Below are 25,907 nucleotides of genomic sequence, written 5' to 3'. Positions count from 1 at the left end.
TCCCAACTTTGCAGAGACACCTGTGATGGTCATTATTACCACGTTGTGAGTTACAGGCACTACGAAGCTGTACATGGTGCAGAGAAGTCAGACAACCTGCCCAAGGTCACACAGCAGACAAACAGCAGGGCTAGGCTTCAAGGCCAAGTGTTCTGATTCAAAAGCTCCTTCCATGGAGCCAAACCAGAGGAAACCCTAGGAGGGTCTGTCTGTCTTTGCTTTCAAAATATGTACCCATGATGAGAGCTGCGTGAATCTACTGAAGAAAATCCAGAAACAACCGAACTCTCTCAATTTTTAATTACGTATTCTGTACTCAGGTGAATTCAATTTGGCATTGCCTTTGGCCTTTGAATAAAGGGAGTTTTAAAATCCCTGTGCACCAAGGACAGGAATCAGCCCAATCCAAGAAGGGTCTGGAGTTTGCAAGCATGCTCTCAGGGTTGAAATGCTAATTGTGGAATACATAGATTTACAAAATAAATTTGGTATAGCAAACAGTATGGCAACTCCTCAGAAGTTGCAGACAGCATTACCATGACGAATCCATTTTCCACCTTAGGGTATTTACCGTAAAGAACTGACCGCAGGGGTCTCGAAGAGGTATTTGTACATTCACGTTCACAACAGCATGACTCACAAGGGCCAAGAGGTGGCTTGCAGCCCAAGTGTCTGTCCGCTGACGGATCCATGGATAAGCAGAATGTGGAGTAGCTACACAATGGAAGGGTATTCAGACACAGGTTGCAACAAGTTCAAACTTTGAAGACATGATGGTAAGTGAAATCAGCCAGTTACAAAAGGACATATACTGCATGATCTCACTTGAGATCAGATTCCTGGAGATGGAAGGTACAATGGAGGGTGCCAGGGCCTGGGGCAGAGTAAATGGGGATGTGTTGTTTAATAGGTCCTGGGTTTCAGTTTAGCAAAATGAGAAAGTTCTAGAGGTTGGTTGCACAATGAGTGATTAAGATAGTACACTTTATGTTGGAGGCATTTTGCCAAAATTTAAGCAATAAAAAATTCAGTTTTGAGCACTGCATGGCAAGGAGAAGACACTTTTTATTTTTTTATTTTTTTACAGGCAGAGTGGACAGTGAGAGAGAGAGAGAGAGAGAAAGGTCTTCCTTTTGCCGTTGGTTCACCCTCCAGTGGCAGCCACGGCTGGTGCGCTGCAGCCGGCACACCGCGCTGATCCGATGGCAGGAGCCAGGTGCTTCTCCTGGTCTCCCATGGGGTGCAGGGCCCAAGCACCTGGGCCATCCTCCACTGCACTCCCTGGCCACAGCAGAGAGCTGGCCTGGAAGAGGGGCAACCAGGACAGAATCCAGCACCCTGACTGGGACTAGAACCCGGTGTGCCGGCGCTGCAAGGCGGAGGATTAGCCTAGTGAGCCACGGCGCTGGCGGAAAAGACACTTTTTAAGAAGTTAGCTGGGTCCCCTCGTTACAAAGCCATTCACAAAGGACTGAGCTCGTGAAAAGCTGCAACACGTTTTCCACGATGGATCCATCACCGCTGGGCTGGGATGAGAAACTCAGAGGAGGGAAGAGGTAGAGCCGGGAGAAAAGTCAGAGCCTGCTCGCTGGAATTGGCCACGTGCCCAGGGAGTAGACATCACACACAGGGGTCACACGTTACACGTTAAAAGAGAAGGAAGGGAAATGCAAGTTCAAGGACATCTGCCTTTGGGGACTGACCTTCAAAAAACAGGGGCGGAAGCTCCAAGGACAACACATCATGAGCGTAAAGGCACCAGCTGTCACCGCAGTCTCCACCCTGGTTAGTGACTCCCAGGAGGAGGAACTGGTGCGTTAGTGTGACTGGACAGTCACGGAAAAGCTGCCTGAGGTATTCCACAGATCCAGGGCACTACAGAAATCCATTCCCGAGGCCTGTGTTGTTTGCAGCACAGCAGACTATGCTCCTGATGCAACACAGGCCTCCCGTATCAGCACTGGCTCAAGTCCCAGGTGCTCTGCTTCTGATTCAGCTCCCTGCTAATGCACCTGGGAGAACAGATGGCCCAAGTGCTTGAGCCCCTGCCACCCACGTCAGAGACCTGAACGGAGTTCCTGGCTCCTGGCTTTACTCCGGCCCACCCCCAGACATTGTTGCCATGTGGGAAGTGAAACTGCAGGTGCAAGATTTCTCTCTCTCCCTCTCTGCCTTTCACATAAATCTTTTTTTTTCCTAAAATGGCTGGCAAGAAAACACAGTGGCAAGTGTTGAAGCTGATTTGCTGACACTGTGACACTTGAAGCCATCCCTGTACATGTGGGTGCCGCCCACCCCATCAGACACAGGTACCAAAGCAGGACTTGCAGTCCTGGCAAAGGCCGTGACCTTTGCCCTCCTGACTGTGCCTCTCTGCAGCCCCTCCTGCACTCTGGGACTCACGGCCCCAAGGTGCTCACTGCAGCCTCCTGGGGCTCCCTGATCTACTGCTTCCCAGCGGGTGCTCCAAGCACCCAGGCCAAGGAGCTGCCTCACCGTGGCTTCAAGCTGCCCTTCTTCCGGTTGGAGTAGGGGGGACCTGGGCGATGCTTTTCATTCTATCCTGTAGCAGTGAGAGAGCAGGGTTGGGACACACAGTGCTCAGGGGTGGCCAAGAAATGTAAGACAGAGTCTTTCCCACAAGGTGCCTCTTGCTGGGACTGGCGCTGTGGCATGGTGGGTGAAGCCACTGCTTGTGCAAATATTTTGCACATTTAAAAATTTCAGCTGGGGTCAGCAGCGTGGCGTAGCAGGTTAAAGCCCTGGCATGCAGTGCCGGCATCCCATGTGGGCACCGGTTCAAGTGCCCGTGGCTCCACTTCTGATCTAGCTCTCTGCTATGGCCTGGGAAAGCAGTGGAAGGTGGCCCAAGTCCTTGGGCCCCTGCACCTGCATGGGAGACCTGGAAGAAGCTCCTGGCTCCTGGCTTCAGATCAGCTCAGCTCTGGTTGTTGTGGCCAGCTGGGGAGTGAACCAGTGGATGGAAAACCTCTCTCTCTCTCTCTCTCTCTCTGCCTCTCCTTCTCTCTCTCTGTAATTCTGACTTTCAAATAAATAATTAATTAAGAAATATGATGCCTCTTCCCGCCTGGGGCTGCCTTATCTGGCCATCACTTCCCTGGGCCACCCTAACTGACTCACTATCCACCACTCTCTCTTGCATGTACATAACACACACACACACACACACACACTTCATGACTATGCAGTAGTTCCTACCTTGTGTATTCAAGGATGCAAACACGATTCTCAGAACCTTCTCCCTGAAAATATTGACCCTGAAGATTATCAATATCAACCTGTGATTATGTTCCAAAGCTTGCAAGTACACCCTAAGTACAAATACTCATGAACCAGCTCACATCATCATTCATGGCAGGCCCAGTAGGTGTAGAACTGCCCAGCACTGGACTTCCTGGGCCAACAACCTCTGAGTGCCTGCTGTATACAGGCCGGATGGGAGAGTGTGGGTCCACACGCTCCACACCTCTAGTGCCACTTGAGGCCGAGTGCCCTCCCACCACTCCCCGCCTGGGAATCCCAGGAGCCGGGTGACTATAATGCCTTAGGTATTTCAAGCTGGTGGGCTAGACTCAAGGGGCCTAGAGCTGGCTTAGATTCAAATCCTGGCTCTACCATGGCAGCTATGTGACTGCAAGCAAGTACTGAGACCTCTCTTGATCTCAGATTTCTCACTGGTGAAGTGGGAATAATGTACCTACTCTCAGCTATGACAACTGAATGAGTTAATATGTGTAAAGCATTTATAATAGTCACAGGCATGTTGTAATTGCTCAATGAATGTTAGTATGAGTCTCTATTCAGAAGATCGATAACAAGGAAACAGTTCTACTGGCTGAAATTACATTTCCTTATGAAGACAGTAGCATTGGTTAAAATTTCCACTGTCTTAATGTTCCCATGCCCACAATTCCACCACTCTAGTTTTTGTACAGTGCTTTATTTTTAAATTTGTATTTGTTTATTTTCATTTTAATTGAAAGAGAGACAGGAAGAGATCTTCCATCTGCTAGTTCACTCCCCCAAATGTCTGCAACAGTCGGTGTTGGGCCAGGCTGGAGAGCAAGGAGGCCAGAATGCAAACCGCATGTCCCACATGGGTGGCAGGGACCCAACCACTTAAGCCACCATGTGCTGCCTCCAAGGGCACATGTTAGCAGGAGGCTGGATCAGAAGTGAAGGAGCCAGGACTCAAAGCAGAAGCTCCCATATGGGATGTAGAATCCCAATTGGCAACCTAACAACTGTGCCACACACCCGCCACTGCATAGTACTTTGAAATATCTTCAGCCCTTTTAAATTTAAAATTCTTGTTCTTTTTTCTTTCTTTTTAGAAAGATTTATGTATTTGTTTCAAAGAGTTACAGAAAGAGGGAGAGATACAGAGAGAGAGAGATCTTCCATCCTCTGTTTCACTCCCCAGATGTCTGCAACGGAGCCCAAACCTTCAACCGGGTCTCCCACATGGGTGGCAGGGGCCCAAACACCTGGGCCATCTATGGGATGCCTGCTTTGCAGGCAGCAAGCTTTACCTGCTACGCCACAACACCAGCCCCTAAAATACTTTTTCTTAAATTATTCGTCCTTATTTTCAGTCATACAATAACCCTATGAAATAAGGTTTTATCCTTATCATACAGAGGAACAAATTTAACTTAACAATGCTAAAAAGCCATGTTGTCTGCACGGTTCCCACAGCCCTCTGTGCTTCCTTTGACTTAACAAAACCAAACTATGCTCCCGGTTTTCACCTGGCACAACAGCCCCATGCACGTCGATCCCAACCTGCTGGCTCAGCAAGTTGTGCCTCCAGGCCCGTGCTGTCCCCTGCCCCTCCTACATTCCGCTCAGCTATGAAGCTCAGCTCCTATCCCACCAGCTCAGAGAAGTTGTGCTCCAGACAGATGCTGGGGGGAGGGCGGCCACGTGCCACCCCAACGCACAGCACTGCCAAGAGCCTCCATCGCAAAGCCCTGGCAACGTCACAGGGAAAAACCTAACCTAACACTGCCAGGTTTCCCTCTTACCCTCTCCTCAGGCTGTCGGTCAGTGCTCTCCCTGGAAGTCCGAGTTCAGTTAAGAAACCTTCACAGCTTCCTCTGGGCTGGTTTCTCAAGCCAGAAGTGAGACAGGCCGGCACAGTGCAGGAGGGTAACAGATCAGTGCCAGCTGGGCCTGTTCACAGAGCACGCTGGGGCTTTTAGCCAACACGTTCTTCTGTCCCATGTCTCAGTGGGAGGCAAGATTCTGGCCACACCATTCCCTGGAGCTGAGAGGAAGACTGGAAAATGACACTCAAAGGCCAAGAAGCTAGAGTGTAACCGACAAGACGGGTGCGCTTGAACCTGCACCTGTTGCGCTCTGCCTATCTACCTGTGAAGGCCTCGGGCCACAGGGCCTCTCCGAAGCCCAGGGCTCATAGCTCCTAACACACCGTTAGTTTCACCTAGCTACCAAGTAAGTGAGGAGTCATCCTTCCAGAGCCATGGGTACCACAACTGTGGATTCAACAGACCAAGACAGAAAGTGTTTTAGAAGTCTGCATCTGGCCGGCGCCGTGGCTCACTAGGCTAATCCTCCACCTTGCGGCGCTGGCACACCGGGTTCTAGTCCCGGTTGGGGCGCCGGATTCTGTCCCGGTTGCCCCTCTTCCAGGCCAGCTCTCTGCTGTGGCCAGGGAGTGCAGTGGAGGATGGCCCAAGTACTTAGGCCCTGCACCCCATGGGAGACCAGGATAAGCACCTGGCTCCTGCCATCGGATCAGCGTGGTGCGCCGGCTGCGGTGTGTGGGCCGCAGCGCACTGGCCGCGGCGACCATTGGAGGATGAACCAACGGCAAAAGGAAGACCTTTCTCTCTGTCTCTCTCTCTCACTGTCCACTCTGCCTGTCAAAAATAAATAAATAAATAAATAAATAAATAAAAAAGTCTGCATCTGTACTGAATATGTACAGACTTTTTCCTTGTTCTTATTCCCTAAGCAGTATGCTGGAGTACCTATTTACATAGCATTTGTATTGCATTAGGCATCTAGAGATGACTGAAGTCTTAAGGAGGATTGTGCAGGTTACGTGCAAATGCTAAGCAGTTTTATATAAGGGACTTCGGGTATCCACAGGGGCCACTAGAACCAATCCCCATGGACACCAAGGGACAATGACTCCACCGTGAGCAGCGAAAGTGTAACAGGGGTCGGTGTTAGCGGGCATAGTGGGTTAAACCACTGTCTGAGACACTGGCATCCCATATGAGCACCAGTTAGAGCCCTAGCTGCTTCAGTTCTGATCCAGCTCCCTGCGAATGCGCCTGGGAAAGCAGTGGAAGATGATCCAAGTACTTGGGCCCCTGCCACCCATGTGGGAGGCTCAGATGCAGTTCCAGGCTCCCAGCTTTGACCTGGTCCAGCCCTGGCTGTTGTGGGCATTTGGGGAGTGAATCAGCAATGGAAGATCTCTCTCTCTCTCTCTCTCTCTCTCTCTCTCTCTCTCCCCCCCTCCCTCCCTCCCCCATCTGTCACTCTGACTTTCAAATAAATAAATAAATGTTTTTAGAAGGTGAATGTAACAGAAGCCGCCTGTGGATGCTGGGAGGCACGGTGAAGAACCAGACTCGCTGGCAACCTTTTCAAGAACTTTCAAGAGCCCTAGAGATATCCTAGTTTTAAAATACCCTAGAGAGAGACTGAAAAAAAGTAGGGAATAAAAATATCTTTTACACTTCCCAGAAAAAAAAAAATCAGGGCTAAACTTGTGCTCCCAGAAATGTCATAAACTGCAGTAAAATGTAGATATACAGGTAAGATTAGGCCCGGCACTTCCTTTCGATATCAGATTTTTCCATTTCAGAAACATTCTTGCCATGGGACGTGTCCTCCGGGTTGAGTAAGTAGCCTGTGGGGACACCTCGGTACTGGAGCAACTGACAGAACTCTGGGGAGCTGGAACATTCAGACTGCAGCCAGCCGGTTCCCGCTCTGCCCTCCTTGCTCACCCTCCCGCCTGGAATGGCAGATATTTGCCTGCTGACTTCCCGAAGCAACCAGTTGTCACGCCCACACCATCCCACTTCACAGATGGACTCTCAACATCTGTGAGGCTCAGCACCGCCAGGAGCCATTCTCTGCTCCAAGACCAGCAGCTCTCCGTTTCCAGCCACATATTCTCTCAAATCCTTAAAAACGATGGCCCTGAAGAAGGGATGGTGGCAGAAATGACAGCACTCACCCACTGCGTGTCCACCGGTGTTAACGTGTTCATTCCCCAACAGGCTGGTGAGCCAGGCAGCCCCATCTCACAGACGTGCAAACTGAGGCTGGTCTGCATCACCGAGCCTGCTGAAGGTGGACTCAGAGCTAAACCCGGGCAGGTGCATACGACATCTTGCAGGACGCTGAGCACCAGTTGGCAGGCCTGGCAGGTGACCCTTGGGTTTCACAGGCTGAGAGGTCCTCCTTACTGAAGCCACCCAAGTCAGTCTTGTTCCTGACTCTGGAGACCCTACTTATTCTCTTCAGAAAGAGATGTTTTTATCATCTAGGAGGATGACCAAATGTAGGCCTGTCCCACTTCTCTGCAGGTTCCCTTTCTGACATGTCAGTTATCCAAACACACAACACAGAAAATTCCAGAAGTAGGCAGCAGTTTCACATTCTGCACTATTCTGAGTAGCATGATGACATCTCATGCTGTCCTGTACCCCAGGGTGTGAACCACCCTTTGTCCGCCATATCCACACCACGTGCTCCCCTGCCAGTGTGTCACTCACCCGGCTGTAAGATGGCTTATGACTGCCATGGTAGCTCAGGGCTTGGCTACAGCACTCGGCACTATCCGCCCTCAGAACCCACTCCCCACAGGGGACGGGGGACAACTGTACACATAGTTCCCATGCTTGATAAAAACTCTGTGGGCAAATTCTACATGGAAAATTAAAAAAAAAAATGACTTAATTATTGAGAACTTAACAATCGCCCCCAAGGAACAGGGCCAAGTTGGCAAGTTGGACGGTGTGAGTATGGCTGGAGCAAGTGGTCTCCCCAGAAGAGTGGCCCAGAAAGGCCAGCAGAAGCAGCCCGTGTCATGCTGAAGACAAGGACGGGTTTTCCCAATCTACACTAGCCTTGGCCAGAACATTCCAAAGTATAACACATTTAGCCTGGATGTGAGACAACCCGAGTCTCTGTGAAGTTTTTTGTCCCCTAAGAACTTTCTCAACATGAGCTAAGACACTTCTGTGGTCTGATAGAGAGGCTTTGTGCCAACGAGCTCATCCCGTTTAATTGGCCAGGCAGCTGGGGGCAGAGTTACCAAAATGAACAAGGTTCAATTCCTACAGCACAGTCAGCACTGCTGGAATGGGGCCCAGCAGAAAGCCAGGGGCCTCCCTCTGAGGGTCCCTGGACAGAGGCCAAGCAGCTGCCTCGCACTCGCAGGACCGACCGCCTAACAAAGCCACACCGCAGCTTCCAGTGGACAGCAGCATAGGCTGGTCAGGAACTACTGCAGCTGGGTTCAGATTCTACCTTTATCACTTCTTCATCCCTAACCCTGGGCAGGATCCTCCGCCTCTCTTGAGCCTCAGCCTTCTTCTTAAAAAAAAAAAGAAAAAATTCCTACCCGTAGGGTGCTATGAGGAATTTAGGTCATGCAACTGAGCCACTTAAAGTGCTGAGACCAAGTCATCTCACGATGGGTGGCGGCTTTTATGACTGCTCTTGGAAGCTAAACCCTGAACGTTATTTTAGATCGGCAAGGGTTTTTTTAATTATTGTTTTTTCCTCCTCGCAGCACCCTCTAAGGCCTATAGGTGGGCACGGTAGCCTGTCCAATGTCATGGCATTGCTTGCAGAGACACAGAAAATTCAAAGTGTGAGCTAGGCCTGTGGCTCAGACCTAGGGTTTGGTCAAGACACCGATTTGTTAAACAGCCATCTCTGGGAGTGCTTTCCTTTAGTTTCTTAAATTTTGGAAGTCCGGAACTTAGGTAGATTCAAAACAACATCTGTAGTCAGTCTCCAAAAATAGTCTGTTAATATCAACAGGTGTCTCAGAAAAATTTCAGGAAGGGAGCGACGTCAGAGCACCATGACATTTTACGAGCATTGCCTATTCCCAGCTGGCCCACTGGCCATATAAATCAATGTTCCTGACCTTTGCGATCAGAGCATTGGCTGAGGGTAACTTAACAGAAATAAAAGCATATAACTGACCGGCTGCACAGACACAGTCTTCAAACCTAGGGAAGCTGACCAGGGGGACAGGCTGTGAAGTCTTGCTTAGGTCACAGAAAAGTCAGCCATCAGCCTCAAAATGAGCCGAATCCCATCAACGTGCCAGTATCATAAACTACAGATAGAGACATGGCTGGGGGCGGGGGGCACCGTGGCTGTGCTATTTCAAGAAGGGACAGGGGCCACCACACCCTCCAGCACTCCGTGGCTCTGTGCAGCACTCTGCATATCAGGATTTCTGGCTTTTACTTCCTGAAATATCAGCAACATTCTTTTCCGTCATTGCTTCCTCCACAAAGTCAAGGACACAATGGCTTTCGAAAGTCAAGAAAAACCACTGCGAACAGTCAAAAGGCCCGAATGGCAACGTCCAGCTTCAACCAGACACTTCCTTTTGTTCCATAGCGTGGAAAAAAATCACATGGCGTGAGCCCACGGAGCTCAACACGCTCGTCTGGGTTGAAAAGTTCAGCATGATTAACTCCTGACTCTGCGGCGGCCCTGTTGATTTTGGCCCCACTTGGGGCACTCTTGTTTATTTGCGCACAAAGGATCTGTAAAAGGATGACCGGTGTTCCGGGTCTTTCCACTAAATCATCCCGGAGGAATGAATGATAAGCGATTTTTGTTTTTCCTGCAGCCCACTGGTCAAGGGTGACTCGCCCCAAAATATCCCCAATCCTTCCTCTAGAGTGGTTCTTTGTCAGGACGGTATCTGACCCTCTCACCTACATCGGCATTTCTTTTGCAGGGATAGCTTTTATACAATGGCTATGTTTCTCTCTGCCTTTTAGTTCTTCCTCTAACTGAACGCTTTGACTGGTGCTTCCAGATTGTAAACGGAGACAGAGGGGCGAGGCTTGGGAGAGGCATGGGGAAGAATCAGGACACAGCAAGGGGAGATGTGGAAGTTTGGAGTTTACAACACTGGCTGCTGCTTTGAGTGTGAGGGCTTGGCATCCCCATTATGTCATCGTAGCCCTTGGGAGCGGGCACCTGACTCTCTCTCCATTTCATCAAGGTGGAGATGAGCACAGAGGGGTCTAGTACCTGACCCAGGGTCACACAGCTGGTGAGACACAGAGCCTGCACTGCAGCCAGGCAGTCCGCTGTCCAAGCTCCAGTGCTTGGCCGGTTACACAAAGCAAAAGGTTCTAAGAACACTTGCCAGGAACAGCGAAACACCCACCGGGCCAAAGTGGAGAGAGGAAGTTATTCAACTTTTAGACTAACCAGACGGGCCTTCTCTGCACATGCTCACCAAACCTCTGAACATCAGAAAGTTTGCTGGTGCTGTGGCACAGTGGGTTAAACTGCTGCCTGCAATGCCAGCATCCCATATGAGCACCAGTTCAAATCCCCGCTGTTCCACTTCCAATCCAACTCCCTGCTGATGCACCTGGAAATGCAGTGGAAGACGGCTAAGTACCTGCACTCCTGCTACTCATGTGGGAGACCCAAATGGAGTTCCTGGCTTGTGGCTTTTGCCTGGCCTATCCCTGGCTGTTGCAGTCATTTGGAGGGTAAACCAGCTGATGGAAGATCTCTCTCTCTCTCTCTCTCTCTCTCTCTCTCTCTCCTTCTCCCTCTGTTAACTCTGCCTTTCAAATAGGTAAAAAAAAAATCCTAAAAGGAAAAAGAAAGTGTGCACAATTCCACTAGTGATTTTCCCTTCCTTTACGCTCAGCAAGTCACTGCCGTTCCGAAGCAGCGGTGGTTCCCAGGGGGCCATGCTGATGGTCTCTGCCTGCGGTGCTGGTCACGCAGCCCTCTGATGACTGCCTTTCTCAGGAATGTCACACACAAGACACACCAGGAGCAGGCATCGGAGGTGTTAGAACGATCCAGGCAGACACAGCCAAATGAATCTGTCAGCAGTTATGTACTACTATTTATAACCACACAGGCGAGTGGCACAATTCCTAGCCAGAGAGCAGAAAAGCGACCATCAAATGCCACAAGCTGCCTTGCAGCCCACCAACTGTGAATTCCCTCGGGGACTGCACAGTGACCCCAGTTTGCAACCAGTTCCGGGGCTCCCAGGGATGGCAGTCTCTTGATGGGCTTGTCAAGTGCATTTTAGCACCCATTTCGCAGGTGAAACATCTCCCATCTCTAAGTTCTGGGCAGGCCCCAAAGTTCTCCTTCCATGCTCCAGGTCAGACTAAGGATGTGCAGAGGAGGGCAGGCCAGGGTTCAATTCTTGACCGCCTCTGCTGACCACACCAGGCCATGCGAGGTGGCTGGCTGTTGATTTCTTCCACAGGAAGCCTTGCCCCATTAAAAAAGAACACCAATCTCGCTCTTTGTCCACTAAAAGGAAAAGAGCCCTTAATAATCCCTGGACATCGGTGTTTGTCTGTGCCCATTTATCTAGAAGCCTGCCCTGGGTCCACTCCTGTTACACAGCAGTTCATCAAATATTTACCGAGCAGCTCCTGCTCCGTGTTAGTCAGCAGGAGGCAAACAGACAGGAGGGAGTGCTCACTTCCCTTTCGGTCCTGGGAGGGCCGGTGGGCGTGGTGAGATAAGGGTCTTAGTAAGAAGACTATAGAAGCTGTGCCTCGAATTCTAAGCCCAGATGTCCCGGAAGGGCACTAACCATGCAGGGTTCACAGTCAGCTCCTGGGGCCAACTTCAACAGGTGACAGGGCCCAGGAGCCCAGCACAAACCGTGCAGACAAGCCTGCGGCTGTCAGGGAGCACCAGGGCACTGGGGAGTCGGGGCGGGGGAGGGCAGGCCGAGGCGGGCTGCGGGCAGGTACCTTGCAGTCACAGCCGATGGGCTTCCCACACTCCTCGCACGTGTTGGCGTAGAGGGCCTCGAAGCATGGCACACAGTAGGGACTCTCCTCCCTCAGGATGTATTTCTTGCCAAAGAGAGATTCATTGCAATGGTGGCAGTCAAAACGTTCGGTCATCTTGACGCCGTGTTGTTCAACAACCTGTGCAAAAGAAGAGAGAAAAAACAGATCCCCGTGAGCAGGCTGCGCGCCCCGCATGCACAGGCAACAGCCACCCGCCCTCCCTGTGACTCATCTTAATCCAACGGGAGGCTAGTTCCTTGTGTGAATCACCGAAACGGTTGTAACTTTCAAGGATACGTTCCCCCTGCCCCTGCCCCTGCCCCTGCCCACTTCTCTGAAAGTACCGATGACTGTTGATTATGTGAGAAAAGTAATCTCAATTGCAGCTACACGTCAGAACTGGCATCAGATACCCTTGCCATCCAGCTGTGTGTAGGCTTCCAGTGTGTGACCCTGCCTGGCACCTTGCCCCCACATACACACAATGTGCCCATCCCTACAAGAAGATTCCTCATGAGCCCCCTATATGATTCACGAATTTCAACAGGGAGAAATCACAGAGGCAAGAGGGAGGGATACCTGATTTGGGAAATCTGACACTAGATACCAAGACAGCATTCCCTTTGGCGTCGGCATTGCATTGGGAAGTCCCATCTATCCCTGCAAGGAAAAACCCCGCTGACATCTCTGTCAGTCCTCCTTCAGCTGCCTGTGGTCCCAGGGAGCCCAACAGAGAAGGCTGATCACATGGTCAGGCACAGTGGCTGTGGTCAACGGCTCTTCAGGTGAGATCTGGAGCCTTGCAAAGAGGAACCAGAGTGCATCTCCACACAGGCTCGGTGCATTTTTCCAGGATGAGAACACAGCGTGCGTGAGCAGGAAGGAATGGACTGGAGGTGCAGAGGAAGAGGGTGTTTTTTTTTTTTTTTTCATTCCTCCTCCTCCTCCTATAAAAACATGTTGGAACAATCTTGGAAAGAACAGATCTACCAAGGGAATACCTGGAGTGAAGGAATGCCTAAGGGGCATTAAACAGTTAGTTCATTTTCTTTGGGAATTTTTTTTTTTAGAGGAAAGGTTTATTTTTGGGTGGGGGAAACCTGATGGGCCAGAGGGAAGAAGGATAGAGAGTAAAAGAGAGAGAAAGAGTGAAGAAGAAAGAGAGAAAGAGATCTGCAGGGCAGGTCCTGTTAAACCTTTGTTAGGGGGCAGGGACGCAGGAGCAGTGGATCTCATTAGGGTGAGGATGGGGCTGACACCTGTGGCTGGGCCATCTGGTCACCTGGCATCCAGCAATGGTGGAGGGAGGCTAGAGCCTAGGATTGTGTCCAGGGCGTAGATCACGCCGCAGATGAGACCTCGCCATTTTACTAACATTCTCCCCTTTTGTTTTTTATAAAGCAGGTGTTGTACGGGATTACATTGGTCCAAAAGTCCAGGAGGGGCGAAGGGGCAATGCGGTCTGTCTTCTACAGCTGCTACCTGCTGACCTGAGTCTCAAGCTGCTATCTCCTGGGTGGGGAGCCAGGTAGAGCCCTGCAGCAGCATTTGGTTCACCGCCTGGTTGGTGAAGGCTTTGGTTCGTTCCATTATCACCTCCTCAGGTGAAAGGCCAGTGTCTGGATGGAGATCCTGGGGTGTGTTCTGTGGTTGGCGGGTGTCTAGGACCCCAAAGCAATTCAAATCCCTGAGGGGAGAGCAAGGTCGATGGGAGAGCCTGGATCCGAGTTACAGCACAATGTGAGGCTGCCACAAAACACACCAAACACCAGAGTTAGAGGAAAGGTTTATTGTCAGGTAGAGGAGGCCTGATGGGCTGGGAGGAGATGGTGAGAGAGTAAGAGAGAGAGAGAGAAGAAAGAAAAAGAGATCTGGAGACAGAGTGGAATATTTTTCTTAAGCGGCAATATATAATTGGCACAAGTGAGGAGTTTCGTCCATCGTTAGACTGGCACCCTGGCTGGCTACATAAACAACCAATGTTTCACAAACTCAACTCAATTTCCAGTCATTTCAAACCATTTGAGACTGAAAGCCCAGAATGAAAGCCTCTGGCACAAGTGAAATATCACCGCTTGGTTTATGATTATGGCAAAATTCGATAGTGTTTATTAATTTTATACTCTTGTTTATACAAAGTTCTGGCAACTGTAAGCAAAGAAGTGTACATCTTTCAAGCATCCATACTCAGTTATTTCTGTGTTTATAGAATATTTTCTTCCAAAAGCATAAAACACACAGCTGGATGCATGTGGCAGAATCCATCCCTCTGAACGGCTCTTCCCGGAGCTACAGAAAGCTGTAGCTGTCTGGACATTCCTGTGATAGCATCACACGAGGAGGCCCTTGAGCACTTGACTGATTGTTCGGAAATCCCATGCATAAATATCCCTTGTAGAGGCCATCTCGGGTTGCAGGAGCCGGGCTGGCCGAAAATTCGATGCTTTCCTGGAACTCTTTAGCTATTGGCCTTTAAAATGGTTGCCTTTTATCTCATCACAATGGATGCTGTCTTTCCAACATCTATATTTTTTCAATAAAGCTCCACTTAGCCATGGAAGGAAAGCATTTTTGCCTATTCCATTCACACAAACATAGGAAGAATGGGGAACTTGATATAAGGACAATGAAAGGAGAAAGAACTATAAATCACGGAATTTTAAAAGCTGGAAACAATTCCCAAGCTTATCTGTGACAACTACCTCATTTTATGGATGGAAAAAACCCAGAGCCCTGGAATATTAAAAGAGGATTCCCGCAAGTATTCCCAAAGATCCATCTAACTTAGAGAAAATGAACACCCAGGCTAAAACCAAAGGGGGTTCCATGTGGGTTGGCCAAGCACCAGTGCTGCTGGGGAGGGAGAGTGGACGGACTGTGCCAGCAGGCTCTGCAGGGCCCCCTGCCTAGTTCTCAGCCAGTGAGAAGGGCACAGCTCCCCAACGTGATGACCACGATGCTCACGCTCCTCGTGGCTGTGATGTCTGCCACCTCTGAATCCAGAGGATCAGGGCAGAAACCCTGAGATTAAGCAGGGCTGCACGTCTGCTCCAAGTGCGACTGACACTAGCCCGAGACAAAGGTCATCACCTGTGGCGCTGCAGGCCAGAGAGGCGCTGTGACCTGCTCAGAGAGTCCAGCTCGGACAAGGCCGCTCACCTCATTTCCATAGAATTGTTCCAGATGATGGTGGGGGGAATCCCTCTCTCTCCCTCTAAGAGGTCACGGCACCTTTAACCGCAGGCAGAGCCTTTCAGCTTCATCAGTTAGAGCTGGGTGTAAAATGAGCACCCGTCACTGATTAGGAGCAGAGCAGAATGCACTTGATCGAGGAAGGTTCCTGGGCCAGCGCCGCGGCTCACTAGGCTAATCCTCCACCTAGCGGCGCCGGCACACCGGGTTCTAGTCCCGGTAGAGGCGTCGGATTCTGTCCCAGTTGCCCCTCTTCCAGGCCAGCTCTCTGCTGTGGCCAGGGAGTGCAGTGGAGGATGGCCCAAGTGCTTGGGCCCTGCACCCCATGGGAGACCAGGAGAAGCACCTGGCTCCTGCCATCGGATCAGCGCAGTGTGCCAGCCACGGCGGCCATTGGAGGGTGAACCAACGGCAAAGGAAGACCTTTCTCTCTGTCTCTCTCTCTCACTGTCCACTCTGCCTGTCAAAAAATAAAAAAAAAAGAAAAAAAGAAGGTTCCTGAAGCGCTTCCAAAGAATTACATGGAGCACAGACACCAACAGTCGGAGTATGTGCTCCTTTAGCTAATCGGAATGCCTAGAGCTTCCCTTCTATCAGAAAAGGCCTAAAACTAACTCTGCATTCCTCCTTTTTAAAAACTGTGTACTTAAATCATATTAGCAATCGTAAGCCTCTTTTAAAAAAAAAAATTGCTTGTGTGTTTATTTGAAAGGCAGAGAGAGAGAGAGAGAGAGAGAGATTGTCCATCCGCTGGTTCACTCTTCAAATGGCCACAATAGCCAATGCTGGGTCAGGCTGAAGATAGGAGCCTGGAGCTCCATCTGGACCTCTCACATGGACGGCAGGGGCACAAGTATTTGGACCATTATCCACTGCCTCTCCAGGCACCCTAGCTGGGAGCTGGATCAGAAGCCGAGCAGTGGAGACTCTAACTAGCACTTCAAATGGGTGCCATTGTCACAAGCAGCAGTGCTTAGCCAACTGTGCCACAACACTGGCCCCCTTAAGCCTTTTTTTTTTTTAAATGGAGAAGTAAATCCATAACTCTACATTTAAAGTTCTTATAACTCTGCATTTGTAATCCAATATGATACCTGGTTATTCAAGAAATAGAGATGTCACTCAAGGTTAGGAAGCTGCAAAGATGAGTGAGACCCAGGCCCTCCTCTCCAGGAACTTGTAGTCCGGTGAAGAACAGAACCCTATTCCTGATGGGTCACTAAGCTGTGTGCCCAGGGCGTGACAGAGACGCACGGGAGTCAAGGCAACACAGAGGAGGAGGAACAGCCGAAAGGGCGGGGCTGGCTTCTGGGAGGTGAGGTTCACCCGTGCTGGGAAAAGGTTGGCCGAGCAACACTGCAGCTCAAGGGCAGAGTAAACAGAGCTGCAGAAATGAGCAACAGGCCAGGGTGAGTAGACACCCCGGGAAGATGGTAGCTCCAGCCCGCAGGGGCAGCAAATGATGGAGCCGAAAACAGAGTCAGGGACCACGGCAGGAGCCTGGTTCTTGGTCGTGGATGTCCCCTACAGGCCAACAGGATTTCTCCTTTTCTCTCCTGCAGCCTCACAGCGCTGAGGGTAGCAGCAGGCCCTTATTCCAAGTCCGCTGCATGGAATCGCGACTTTGCTGTGTAGGACAGGGGAAGAAAAAAAACCAAAGGGCCATGGCTATTGAAAAGTGTTTACAGGGTGTCAGGGTCTACTTTGAATCATTTCTTCAAATAACATTGGGATGCCTTGGTTCTGTAAGGAGTTTCTAGCCTAATTGTGTGCAATGTGCTCAACTCTGAATTCCTTATCTCATCTACAAGTCCTGTCCATCGCCTGGCACACAGGAATGCTGGAAGGTTTAAACAATTGCACAAAGGGAGACCCCTACTGCTGACTTGTGAAGCAAATTAAAACTGCAGTGTCCTGGAGCCCTCATCCCTCCCCAGGGTTCAGTCATTCCTTGATGTCATTTTCCCAAGAGCTCAGAATGAGACCGGGGTGTTTGAAGCAGGTGGATCCTAGGGTTCAGTCTGGACCCCAGGACAACCTAACTGCACAGGGAGAGGCAGGTGCAGCACGCAGGTCTAGGGATGACCTGAGAGGGTGTGGTCTGAGTCATCTTAGTCCAGCTAAGATGCAGGAATCAGGGTTCAGGGAGCAAGGGAGCAGTGACAGCCTGCGCTCAACCACCCTAAATAGAAATTATCCAAATTCCACAGACTTTCAAATGCTCAGGGTGCAAAGCCAGGAATGTAGCTTGAGTGGCAGAAGTGTCAGAGCTAGGGAGAATTAAAAAAAAAAAAAAAGAGTAGCATGAACAAAGAGGAGGAGGAGAAAGCAAAGAGAGGAAGGGGGAAGCAGAGAGAGGTGGCGAGGGGAGATAGACGAAAGCTGGCCCAGGCATGGAGTTGCAGCAGCTCGGCCCATCCCTCCAAGCAGGACCCCTGGGGGACTGCCACGCAAAGCCAGATTTGCAAAACTCCGCACTTTCTCATCCGATTCGATGCACTTGTGATCTGAGACCTATTTTAACCTGGTCTCCAAGAGCCCTTTTCTGCCCCTCCTCCCGAGCCCAAAGAGTTTCTCTGTACCCATCCTGTTTTACGAGGCTCTGCTAATAGTCACTTCGAGAGAAATCTGCAAGTGCCCCCAGGTTCTACACACAACATGGACAGAAGCAGCCTCCATCAGTGCCACGCAGACCCAGGGCAGAGGGGTGCCCCTGTGCTAACCAAGTCATCCAGAACTTTTCAGAGACAGTTTGGAAATCTGATTGGATGTATGTGGGCCCTTCATAAGAATGGGCCATAAAAACCGCGATGCTTTCAATGCCTCTACACCACAATGACTGGCTGTGTCCCCCAACAACCGCAAGCGCCAGGCAGGTAGGCAGCAGGTGTCACCGAGACCTCATCAGCAAACACACCCACAAGGTCAGGGGCATGGTAAATACCCAGCGAGTGCATGGAAGGAGCAGCAGAGGCACGGAAGCACCCCAGAGTGCGCGCATGTGGGCGAAGATCAAGAGTGAAAACGAGGCGCACTTTAGGTGGGCAATCCACTCAGCAGAGCAACCTCGACGCGCAATGTGGTGTGGCATCTGATGCCTTGACACGTCGCGCGGCAGATCCCAAGCTCCATTCTTTCTCTTCCATCGCTGCCCTCCCTCGGCCCTCCTTGCACAGCAGGTAGACCTGTTCCTATTGCATTTGGATGCTAAACCCATGGAAACACACAACTGCACAGCCCAGGATGACTTGCCAGGCCAAGAGACAAACAGCCAAGCTTTGGCAAGAGAGCATCAGTTCCCCGACATGGGCTCCAGGTATCAGCAAAAAGCTCTGGATGCGCCACATGGTAAAGACTCTCCACCACAAATGCATGGGGCCAGGGAATGCCTTCATTGCTTTGCTTTCCAGTGGAAGGATGCATCAATACACGGCTCACCCCAACACCGTTCCCACTACTCTAGCAGAATTGTTCCCCCCCCCTTTTTTTTTTTATTTGACAGTTAGAGTTAGACAGTGAGAGAGAGAGAGACAGAAAGAAAGGTCTTCCCTCCACTGGTCCACCCCCCAAATAGCCACCACGATCCAAAGCCAGGAGCCAGGTGCTTCCTCCTGGTCTTCCATGTGGGTGCAGGGGCCCAAGCACTTGGGCCATCCTCCACTGCCCCCCTGCCCAGGCTACAGCAGAGGGCTTGGACTGGAAGAGGAGTTACCGGGACTAGAACCCAGCGCCCATGTGGGATGCCAGCACCGCAGGTGGAGGATTAACTAAGTGAGCCATGGCGCCGGCCCTCCCCCCTAAGTTTTATTTGTTTGTTTGTGAGGCAGAGTGACAGAGAAAGAGGGAGAGAGAGAGAGAGATCGAGATCTTCCATCCCCTGGTTCACTCCCCAAGTGCCCGCAACACCTGGGGTTGGAGCAGGTGGAAGCCAGGAGCCAAGAATTCCATGTGCGTCTCCCATATGGGTGTCAGAGACCTAGTTCCTTGGGCCATCGGCTGCTGCCTTCCCAATAGCAGAAAGCTATATCACAGGCAGAGGAGCTGGGACTTGAACCAGCTCTTCAATATGGGATGCAGGCACTGCAGGCAGCAGCCAAAGCAAGAAAGTGAGGCGTCAGCTCAAGAGAGGCTGGCTTGTTGTTTTTAAAAAACAGAACATATCTGGAATCCATTTAAAATCCATTTTTAGATGGTTGGACTGTAAACTATTTGAGACGGTAAGGTCTAAGGCAGATTGTGCTTATCATCGTATAATACGATAGTTATGGATGAGCTTAATGAGCCTTCACTGAGCACATACGTCTGTGGGGAGCTAGTCTAATGTGCCACATAACCTGGTACCTTTCAAAAACTACAGGAAAGCCTTAATTAGTCTCTGACAGTGTTAAGAGACGCTTGAATGCTGTAAACGGCTGTTTTCTGAATGAGCCTTTTTTTTTTAAGGTTTTTTTAAAATTAATTTATTTGACAGAGTTAGACAGTGCTGAGTGAGCCTTTGAATACCGAAGAGTGAGAAGACTGGGGAAAGCAGCGACCTTCAGCTCTCTTGCCTCAAGTGTGCATGACCACGAGTATTCCAGCATTCTGATCTCTGGACTTTGTAATGCAGCCCACAAGCGTGCACCCAGCAAGCACGGTTTCCCAGGAATGGTGTCAGGCACTGGGAAACAGAGAGGAAAGATCCATCTCTGAAGGACTTCCAGTTCAGTTCTAGCTCACTGGAATCTAAATCGCTGTTCAGCGCCTATCTTGACGTTTCATCTCAAAACATACCGGTTCAGCAGATGCGAGGCAACCCAAGGCTCTGCAGTGGGGGCGGAAGGCAGGCTGCCTCAAGCTGATGAACCACGAGGCTGCGGGGGTTGAGGGAGAGGCTCCACCCTGTGGCCCTCGACTGTCTTGTTAGGGGTCTGAGCAAGCTGTTGACGCTTACCGTTTCTACGTCCACAAGATGAAAACCACCCACTCTCCTTCACTGGGCTCCTCCCGCCCGTGGGTGAAGTTCACTGCTCTTCGACTGCCTGGTCGTATGAATGCTGGAATACCTCGTATGACCGTGGCCAGCCTTTTCCTTAGCATCCTCCCAACTTCCATGAATGACGGGTCCATCTCTGTCCTGCTCCTGCGTGCTGCTTCTTTAGCGCACTGCATCACAGATCCTGTCCTGATCGGCCTGTATGCTCCCTTCTACTTCATTCATTCACTGCCGAATTCTCACTGGCTCCACAAGTTGTTCCTCCAACATGGGTGGTCTGTTGTCTTTTTGACAGCCAGTGTCAATATTCAGGACCTTCAAGGGTGCTCTTGGACATGCATTCTACTTGCCCATAAACCCGAGCCAGCTGCTCCTCCCGCTGTGTGTGGCAGGTGTCTCTCGGCTCACTCAGAACCACGCCCTAGTGGTGAGCGTTGTGGCACAGTGGGTAAGCTGCCACTTGGAAAGCTCATATTCCACCCGGAGTGCCTGGGATCCAGTCTCACCTCCACCTTCCAATCTAGCACCCTGCTAATGCACCCGTGAGGCAGTGGATGATGGCAGGTACTTGAGTCCCTGCCACCCATGAGGGAGACCCGAATGGAGTTCTTGGCTCCTGGCTCCAGTCTGGCCCAGCCCTGGCTGTTGGTGACTATTTGGAGAGTGAACCAGCAGACGGAAAATCCTTCTCTCTCTCTCTCGCTCTCACTCTCGCTCTAGCTCTCTCTCTCTTGCTGTTTCTTCTTCTCTCTATGTCACTCTTTCAAATAAATTTAAAAATAAATAAATCTTAAAAAAATAAATAAAAAGGGGCCGGTGCTGTGGTGCAGTGGTTTAATGCCCTGGCCTGAAGCGTTGGCATCCCATATGGGCGCCAGTTTGAGACCCGGCTGCTCCTCTTCCAATCCAGCTCTCTGCTATGGCCTGGGAAAGCAGTGGAAGATGGCCCAAGTCCTTGGGCCCCTGCACAGCGTGCGAGACCTGGAGGAAGCTCCTGGCTCCTGGCTTCAGATCAGCGCAACTCTGGCCGTTGCAGCCAATTGAGGAGTGAACCATCGGATGGAAGACCTCTCTCTCTCTCTCTCTTTCTCTGCCTCTCCTCTCTCTATGTAATTCTGACTTTCAAATAAATAAAAATCTTTATAATAAATAAATAAATAATTGTTAAAAAAAACATATGCCTATATGCCTAGGGGAACCTTGAAGTCACAGAGTATACCATGCAGTTTTACAAAAGCCAAGGAGAGGCGTGACTATGTGCGAAATCCACTTGATTCACCCCACAGTCAAGACGCCAGCCTCGTCTCCTGGAAGACTCAGCCCTCGTCACTAGAGAAAGCTCATGTACTTTGTTCAAGACGGTCATCTGGAGGGAGTGGCCTCTCAGTGTCCCGCCACCTGAAATGCACACTTGATAAACATGGCTTCGATAAAACGTCAAGCTAAAAGCACACAGAGACACAAATGTGTAAGGTTTTTGTCCTCAACTCAAGGTCCACTTTATACTCCATGGCACCCGGCTCAGAGAGAGGCTCACCTGCTCTGGCCCCACGGCTGACCAATGAAGCCACCTGAGTCACAGAGGCTGGTAACCGGCAGTACAGGAAAGGAGTAGAAGCTCCTGACAGCAAGACTGACTTTTTCCACTATCCGACTGGATGATTTCTGCTGTTATGCAAAGCGGTTTAACAAGCAAAGCATACGACATGAGACCTCACTGAAAATGCAGGTGCACTTCTAATAAAACTGAGGAGTCAAGAACTCACTTTTTACCTCAAGGTAAAAGGTCTTGAGCCAGATCTCAGAACCACCAGTCACAGGCTGGGAACCCTGAATAAAAGCCACTTTGATCTCTCTATGCTCCAGTTCCTCTATCTGTCAAACCAAGGCTGATAGTGACACATACAAATGCTTCCCCGCTTAGGGAGGGGTTCTGTCCTGATGCACCTGTGATGAGCTGAACTACCCTGAGCAGACAGTGCATTTAATACAGCTGTCCTGCTGAACATCATAGCTTAGCCTTCCCCAAAAGAGCCCAGGTGCTCACATTAGCTACACGGGGCAAAAGCACTGAACACAAAGCCTGTTTTATAACAGAGTTGCGTGGCTCAGGGACACACGCAGATGGGCATTTTGGATGCAAAAACCACAAAACACAGCATCCAAAAAACACAGGCGACACAGTTCCCTGTAGAGTGTCGCCGCTCTCCTGCCGATCTCGGGGCCGGCTGGCAACTGCAGCTTACCGCCGGTGGCCGGCGTAGCAAGAGTTAAGAGTATGGAAGCCACCAAACAAAAAGGCTAGCTCAGAAAAAAAAGAGCAACAGTTGGGAGGACGGGTTCTACCGATTGGTTATCGAGTTCATATTGCTTTCCCACAGTCGTGAAGTGAAAAAAAACTGATAGCGAGTCCGTCCACCATAAACCAGGAACCATCTGTATGCTGCTTGGGACACACCTGCTTCCTAGCAGCCCTGGGGTTACAGCAACATCCTTAGCTCTGTTTCTCAGCTGAGACAACTGAGGCACCGTGGGACTGAGGGGATCTGGCCACGGAGGTCGCAAGGTTGAGGGACCTGGATGCGAATCCAGGCAGCACCTCTTTTTGGCTTACTGCACCTGTCAGACTGAACTGAAATGAGGTTGAACAGGTCTGCACCGAGCCCCAAGTTAGCACTCACCAATATCCTGCTGTGTAGACGCATTTTAAATCACAACAGGCTAACAAACACCGGGAAAGCCCAATTCTGTATATTAATAGGTCATCTTTAAAAATCTGGGATAAACTAAGTCTGAAAAACACGTGACAACATTTCTATATGAGTGCACAATGAAATATTATTTTTTGACCATGGTTTTACTAAAGTTTAATTTTAAGAGTGGAAATTCCTCTATTTCTCAGATTTGCCTCGATTTTTTTGTTTGTTTGTTTGAATCATCTTGAGGATACCAAAGCCTTCTCCCTCAAGGATATCATTTTAAAACACGTGTAGGCAGAGAGTAAGTGCCAAACATGTGAGATGCATTTGAAGTTGTTTGGAAGACAGTTCTGATTATGAGCTCAAATTCTGAATCACGACTTTCCAAAATGTGTTCAAGGAAGAACACACAAACACTGCGAGGGAAGACAGCTTAGATTTCCCGAGACTGGGTTAGGCTAGTTCCAGCGGAACCAGGGATTTTAAAAGAAACAGGAACGTGATCGGTGATTCATTTAAAATGAAAAAAAAAATTAACATTTTCTTCCTGCAATTTCAGTTATGCTAAGATAGCCCACAGTAGGAAAAGTGACTTTTTTTTCACTTACAAGAAGTCCATTCAAAAATAATCCAGCGGCTCAGGCTTTTAATTTCCGCACGAGTCAAGGCACGAGGCCACACCACACACCAGCGCAGCCCAGCACGCGGGGACCGCAGCGCCGAGCCGGCTCCGGAGCGCGCTCAGCGGCTACCTTTCCCGCGACCGGCACGCTCGCACCCGCGGGCAGCCTGGGCCGGGGCGGCGACCGCACCTCGCCAGGGCGCGGACGGCGCGCAGGGTCCAGCTGCGAGCGGAGACCCAGGGGTCGTCCCCTCCCCCATCCTGCCCCATCCTCGCTCAGGATCTCTCATTGTACGGCTCGCCCTCTCCTCCGTGGTCTCCCCCGTCCACGGCTCAGATCCCTTATTCCTGGGACCCCCACAGCTCGGTCCCCTGGTCTGCGCCGTGGTCTTCCCACTCCAGTTCGGGTCCCCTCTCTCAGGGGTCTGAACGCCCCTGCGGGGGTCCCTTCTCTGCAGGATCGCCCCACTCCCGACACGCGCCCCTCTCCCCGGAACCCTCACCGTATCCACACGGCTGCTCCCCTCGCGGGTGGCTGGACACCGAGATACTCACCGGGCGGGCGGCGGCGAGTAGCTGGCGGCGGCGGCGGCGGCGGCGGCTCGCAGCCGGCCGAGTGGAGCCGGCGCTGCTCCCGCCCAGAGATCCCCCGCCGAGTCATTTGCCCATATAAGGAGACGCACGCCTGGGCGGCGCGGGCGGCGGGCTGCGCGCTGGCACCGCGCACCGGGCGCGGGCGGCGGCGGCGCCCCTCGGCCTCGGGGTGGCCGCGCCCCCGCCGCCGGGCTGCGGGCTCAGCAGCCAGTCTCCTTTGTTTGTTCAGTCTGCGCCTTGGATCCATCCCTCCGGGTCCTTGGCGCACGCTGGGTAGCTGGGCGCAGGGCAGAAGCCCGTGGAGGCGCAGGGGGCCGGGACAGGAGGGATGGGGCGGCGACTCAGGTCTGGCAGGGGGAGGGCGGAAGGGTGTGCTCCTGGGACGCTTGCACCTTGGGGTGGTCTCTGCCGCACCCTGAAGTGAACCCAACAGATGACTAAGGAGAACACCCTAGGGAGGGGACCCAGGCAGAGCCCAGCACTCCAGGGCCAAGGAGACGTCGAGTTGGTCCAAGTTCCCCTCCAGGGCAGAAATCCAAAGCGAGGTGGGAAGCTTCGCCCACCACCACCCACAGAGAGCATCCGCCCTCTGCGCCCTGGACGCTTGGTGGAGAAGAATGGCACCGCACTCGGCCTGGCAACAGAGGGTACAGCTGGGACAAGGGGCCGTGGGAGATCCACACGCTTGCTCCAGACCCGGCAGCCAGGCCCGGGTAGACGCGGGTGAATGAGTGGGTGGTGTTGGAGAAATTCCAAGGACAGGCATGTTATTTTCAACATTCAGATGCGCTGAGTGTAATGCCCTCTGCAGAGAGGGTAGGAAGAATTATTCAATTGCTTTCTCTCGGTTGATAGTCTCTGCTCAAGGCCATGGGAGTGGTGACCACGCCCCCCGAGACCCCACCTGCAGACTGTCAGGTAGCCAAGCCCTGCAAGATTCTTCCAGGGTCATCCCCCTAATCACTCACGTGGGGTGAGGCTCGGCGCAGACAAGAGCAGAGCCAGCAGCGCGTTCGGGGAACCCAGCCCTGTGCTCATCCTAGGTCCCCCACCCACCTGCCTGAACCTCATCAAGGACCCGTGCGTGGGGCACAGGATCTCAGTTCCCACTCAAAGTCAAGGCAGACCCAGAACTTGAAATTCAGCTGGAAGTGTGTGTAGAAAAGGCCATCTCCTTCGACACCTGGCTACATTGTTTTCTGTATAACTGCAAATCACCCAGCGGTGGCCTAGTTCCCCAGCAGTGAGTCACAAGCTTCAGTCTGTGAAACATTTTTAAAATGATTGAGCTGTGGCACAGGGGACTAAAGCATCCCTTATGGGCGCCGGTTCTAGTCCCAGCTGCTCCTCTTCCAGTCCAGCTCTCTGCTGTGGCCTGTGAAAGCAGAAGATCCCCCAAGTCCTTGGACCGCTGCACCCACAGGGAGACCCAGAAGAAGCTCCTGGCTCCAGACTTTGGATTATCTCTGCTAAGACTGCTGTGGCCATTAGAAGAGTGAAACAGCAGATGGAAGACCTCTCTCTCTCTGTCTCTCCCTTTCTCTGTAACACTGCCTCTCAAATAAATATATAAAATATTTTAATTTTTTTAAATTTATTATTTTTTTTGACAGGCAGAGTGGACAGTGAGAGAGAGAGAGACAGAGAGAAAGGTCTTCCTTTGCCGTTGGTTCACCCTCCAATGGCCGCCGCGGCCAGCGCGCTGCGGCCGGCGTACCGCGCTGATCTGAAGCCAGGAGCCAGGTACTTCTCCTGGTCTCCCATGAGGT

At 51.3% G+C, this 25,907-nt stretch overlaps 1 protein-coding gene across 4 annotated transcripts in view; it reads right to left on the bottom strand.

The window, feature by feature from the left end:
- FHL2 (four and a half LIM domains 2) overlaps nt 1–25,907 on the bottom strand; it is an 83,107-nt gene that overhangs the window by 17,921 nt on the left and 39,279 nt on the right. Inside the window, exons 1-2 of one of the 4 annotated variants that reach the window (XM_008253074.4) lie at nt 24,100–24,272; nt 12,015–12,194 (exon numbers count right to left, since the gene is read on the bottom strand). In XM_008253074.4, coding sequence (XP_008251296.1) covers nt 12,015–12,170 — 156 coding nt within the window. In that variant the 5' untranslated portion in view covers nt 12,171–12,194; nt 24,100–24,272. Of the gene's footprint in view, nt 1–12,014; nt 12,195–15,215; nt 15,710–24,047; nt 24,273–25,907 lie in introns of those variants that run through there. The other 3 variants (XM_051834948.2, XM_070068702.1, XM_002709708.5) reach the window with 3 other exon arrangements.

This window comes from Oryctolagus cuniculus, chromosome 2 (assembly GCF_964237555.1).
Source record: "Oryctolagus cuniculus chromosome 2, mOryCun1.1, whole genome shotgun sequence".
Classification (NCBI taxonomy): Eukaryota; Metazoa; Chordata; class Mammalia; order Lagomorpha; family Leporidae; genus Oryctolagus; species Oryctolagus cuniculus.
This window is presented reverse-complemented; position numbering and strand designations above follow the sequence as displayed.